The following is a 4,875-nucleotide window of genomic DNA, read 5'->3' on the forward strand; positions in this document are numbered from 1 at the left end:
GCTTTAGCTTCTCAGTGTTGTGCTTTAACTTGCTGCACCACCCGGGAGGGCCCCGAAGCACTATTTTAACAACAGTAATACAGTCCTCTGTTCTTTGCTCTCACCTCTCACCAGTGCTGAATGCTTATCATTTCTTCCTTAGATTGATCCTGGATCAACTATTATCAGGTATTAGTTTTGTCATCCCATTTGATAAATGAAGAGACTGAATACAGGGATGAATCAGCTTGCCGAAGAACACATGTTCTTAGCCATCACACTATATGACCTCTCCAGTTATTCTATACTCATTCAATCATTTCATCTTCAAACACTCCTTGACAGATTGATATTATTACTTCTATTCTTGCAGATGAAGAAATTAAGGGCCATGGAAGATAATAATTTGCCCATGACCATCTAACTAGCAAGCAGAAGTGTCAGCATTGAAACTGTCTGAAAGCTTATGTCCTTTCCCTCCTTTTCTCCACACCATACTGCTGCTGGTAGAAGTGGGGTGGAGGCGTGGGGATGAGGGGTGAATAACAGAGAAGGATCTTGGGATATTTAGGGCAACCCATTGTTATAAATCCAAAGTGGCTTAGGTAACAGAAAGATGTTGTTCTGCAGGCAAAGAATACTGTGACAAAACTAGGGTGCACAGGTTCTGGACGAATAGGAGTATGAAAACAGATGGCTAAGGAATTTACCAGTGCCTTCTGAGGGAATTAGAATTTGGGGAAAAGGTGAAACCTTTGTGCCACCGTGAGCACAATTTGCAAGGCAAACCTCTTTTCTGGTGGTGCGGTTCCCTTTTAAAGCAGAAACTTCTTTTACATTTGCAGGGACATTAGCTGAACTACAGCTATAACCAAGGGACATAGGTTACAGGCTCTGATTTCAGCCACTTGCTGCTGCAGTCAAGTGTGCTGAAAGCCCACAGATGATGGGCTTCTTGTCCTGTTAAGATTCTCAGAAATCTGGAGTGATAGGACAGAATAAATTTCCAACTAAGGCAAAAGCCAACCGTAGGCATACACACACATCCCTATTGTCAATTAGGTCAATGTGTTTTTGATGAATGATTAGTGGGACTTTCCAAGACCTTAGCAAAATCATACTCAAAGGAGTTTTAGCACAGCCTTAAGATTCATGAGAGCTATTAACCTCCAAATGTTACTACCATTTTGCTGGATAAAACTAACAGAGCGGCAGAAAGGGGTTTTCACTAGGGGGTTTCTAAATAGGAGTTTGATCATTTTATCCATCTTTAAGTTTGCAATGCCAAAGATAAATAGTAATCTTATATTTATACCACTGGAGGGCTTCTTACATCTAAGAAGGAAGACCAATATGGGGGAGAGAAACAATCACAAATTCAGTTCAGTCATTCACTGAATTTATGTAGTGTTGAGAATGGCTAGTGAGAATATACTTTTAGCTTTAAAAATAAAAATAATGTAATTTTAATCAGCATTCATTAGAAACAAATTCAATGGTCTGTGAACAAAATTTTCCAAATATACTAAGTCATCAGTGATGTACCCCAATACTAGAAACAGGCTTGGCTGATCTGGCAAACTGCTAGCGGTATCTGCTAAGCAACTGTCTTGCTGGATCCATTCCAGTTGACCATGGTGATGATGATGATGACGATGATGAGGCCACTGGTTTCTATTTGGGACGAAAAGTCCATTGATCCAACAATGCTACCAAAATAGTTAAAATGACAGTCATTACACATGTACAGGGAAGGAAAGTATAAGGTCAGTGAAGCCAGTGGCATACTCAAGTTTTACTCGAAATTGCTAGAAAGTGATAGAGTGAGATTTGACTTGTGGTTTCCTGCTTCTGGACTCTTAATTCTTAACCACTGTTCCAGAGTGCCTGTGTGTACTGAATAGTAGATTTGAGCTTAAATTCTTGCCTGAAGTCAAGAGTCTTTAGGTTATTTCAACATCATTTTTGGCAAGAGGGAAATGTTTCTATTTCGCTCTACCCTCTAGCAGAGGTCATATATTTTGGTGACACATCCCTCAGAAACTCAATACTGGCAATTCCAAATGACTCTACAGTTTATCCATAAGTTTCCTTCCTACAACCCCCCACCCCCAACACAAAGGGGAACTTTGTCACACAGTGGAAATGAGAATCTCAGACTTGTTCACAAAAGCCAATTTAACTCATAATTAAATGCAGTGTATCTGCAGTAAGAAACTACTAATTAAACCAGATGAAAAGTGTGCCATTCTGGAAGATATAATTCATAAAATGAAGTTTGTAATTCAAAGAAATAAAGATTTAATGAGGAGAAAGGTTTTTAAAACGAGGGAGATGTAAGAATGCTTTCAGGACATTTTTCAACACAGATGCTGGCCTTTTAATTCCAATTTCTCTTTGAAAGCTGACTTTTCTGGCCATTGTGTCTTAGATATAGGTGATATTACAAGACATTCTCTCACTTGACACCATCTTTAGAGTGACTGGTGATGTTTAGAACAAGAGACGGAGGGAGATCAAAGGAATGGCTGGGAGGGAATTGGACAGGATGAAGAACAGAGCCTGCCACCACACACCCCTGGAGGAAAAAGGAGCTGTGGGGAGGGCAGAGAGTCAGGAGAGGACCTGCGACAGGGCTGTATACTCTTATTTTCTGCATTTACATATCCAATTTATTGAGCATCTTTTTTGCAGTTAGCATTGTGCTCATTGACCAAGTCTGTGTCCTCTTAGAGTTGACATTTTCATGGGGAAAAGAGACAATACATGAGCAAATATGGATATTTGTGCATATACATATAAATATATATAAATGTGTATATGTGTATATAATGAAATAACAGTGTTATCAGGAGGATATAGTATAGCAGGCCTTCAGATAGTATCATCTCGTTCAATGTCATTTCATTATAGTTAATGGAAAAAAATCGAGTCTTGGCCTGGAGCCACTATCTGTGTGGGTTTTCTCTGGGTATGTCAGTTTCCTCCCATAGCTGAAAGATGCGCATGTGAAGTTCCTTGGTGTGGCTCCACTGTGCAACTGTGTGTGTGTGTTCTGAGTGTCCTAAGATGAAAGGACATATGTCTAGGGTTGGATTCTGCTTCATGGAATGGCTCCAGTCACTAAATATTTTGGAAAATGAATGAAAGAGTGAATACAAATGATTGTTCAATATGAGATTTATTTTAGGTCTTTATGTAAAAGTTTGGTGGTGTTTTGTGATTGAAAATAGGCTGTAGGAATATAATGCTTCTATCAGCTGGCCTATGGTCAAATGGGTTTCACTTTATATCATTGTGCTTAAAGAACTTAGCAGTGATCCTGAGTGAGAACTTACTGTCATAGTAATGAGTAACAGGGGCATCAAACTGGAATGTCAGGTAAGGGGACTATCTCTAGGATAGGGTGATGTGAAAGCTACATGAGGAAGACCTAGGACAGCATTTCAGAGAGAGGGGCCACCAAGAGCCAAAGGTTGGAGAGAAAAAGAATCTATTGTATTCTAAGAACTAGATAGAAAGCCAGAGTAACTGAAATTCAGTGGTTAAGAGGGAGAGAGGAATATAATAAGTAAGAAGATGGAGACTGAGGTGGGTTCGTAAATGATCTGTAGGGTCAGGTTGAGGAATTAGAATTCAATTAAAGTTTAGGGTGAAGCCGTTGGAGGCTTTTAAGGAGAGAGTGACAGGATCAGAGGAGCTTCCACAAGGGTGGCTGATGGGATGAATGTGTTGAAGGTCAAGGCCAGGCTGTGATCCTCGTGGTGGACATGTGTCCCTTTGTACAGGCACTGTGCAGACTGACAGGTCAGACTGCACTAACTATGTGGCATTTTATAGCTGAAGGGCACTTGAGTAACGTGGTTTTGAGACTTTGAGATTTCACAGAGTAGATGACAGTACATGCAGAGTCACAAGAAGTGCAACTTTCTAGCTGGCTAATGGGATTACAAACTTAGGCACCATCTGTGATCACCTTGCTTTCATAAAAGAAATTTTCAAACCCGAAATATGAAGGTATAATTTCAGTGTGTTTGTGGGGGAAAGTAATTTTATACAAAATGCTATACTTTCCTCGCATTTTTAACATTTTTTCCCTTAGAACCAGCAGAAGCCTTATTACAGACTGGGTCATATGCAGCCAGCAGTGAGAAGCTTTCAGCATTTAAGATTCACTGAGACCCCCACCTCCCTCATCTCACAGACGAGACAAATTTGCGGTTTGCAAAACTTGTGGCTTTCGCAAAGAGATGAAGTAAGTGAAGGGCAGAAAGCCAAGGCCTCAGTCGCCTGATTCAGGTTCATTTTATTCTATTACTTCATCATGCTGTGTATTTCAGCTTATTTCTTTTCCTGTGCCAAGACTCAGACACTGTACCAGCTATTCCTGTCTAAGGTGGATACGCCAGCCATTCCCACTTCTTTGCCAAAATGTTCCAGAGCTGAGACATTTATCAAGAAACAAGCACTCAGCAAAACAGCTCAGCCCAGAGCCCAACAAAATAGAACCCTTTTCCTCATGAAGAGTCCCAGGCATCTCACCTGATCTTCAGATAAGCTGCGACTCCAAACACCAACAGCACTACAGCAATGACGGCTACCGTGATGGCGGCGATGCTGCCTGTGAAGGAGAACACGAGAAGACAAAGGGAGGAGTGAGAGCTCAAACGAGACCAATCCAAGTTCTGTTACTAAAGTGCTTCTCGCCAGAGTGAGTTTTGGTAAAAGGCCGGTAATTTAGGTCTTTTGGGTGACCTGAAGTTCGGAGAACAGTTCGTAGCAATACTTGATTATCTTTTTAACAAGATGCATGTCTGCCATTCCATTCCTCTAGTTCACAAGCTTAGTGGATTTAAAATCTCCCGACACCCGAATTTTCTTCTTTGATAGGTTCTG

At 40.8% G+C, this 4,875-nt stretch overlaps 1 protein-coding gene across 1 annotated transcript in view; it reads right to left on the reverse strand.

Moving 5' to 3' along the window:
• The window catches only part of PARM1 (prostate androgen-regulated mucin-like protein 1), a 107,795-nt gene that overhangs the window by 12,184 nt on the left and 90,736 nt on the right, over positions 1-4,875 (reverse strand). The window contains exon 3 of the mRNA XM_012724189.1: positions 4,522-4,600. Coding sequence (XP_012579643.1) covers positions 4,522-4,600 — 79 coding nt within the window. The remainder of the gene's footprint in view (positions 1-4,521; positions 4,601-4,875) is intronic.

Source organism: Condylura cristata, unplaced genomic scaffold (genome assembly GCF_000260355.1).
Source record: "Condylura cristata isolate star-nosed mole 26May11 unplaced genomic scaffold, ConCri1.0 scaffold00012, whole genome shotgun sequence".
NCBI lineage: Eukaryota > Metazoa > Chordata > Mammalia > Eulipotyphla > Talpidae > Condylura > Condylura cristata.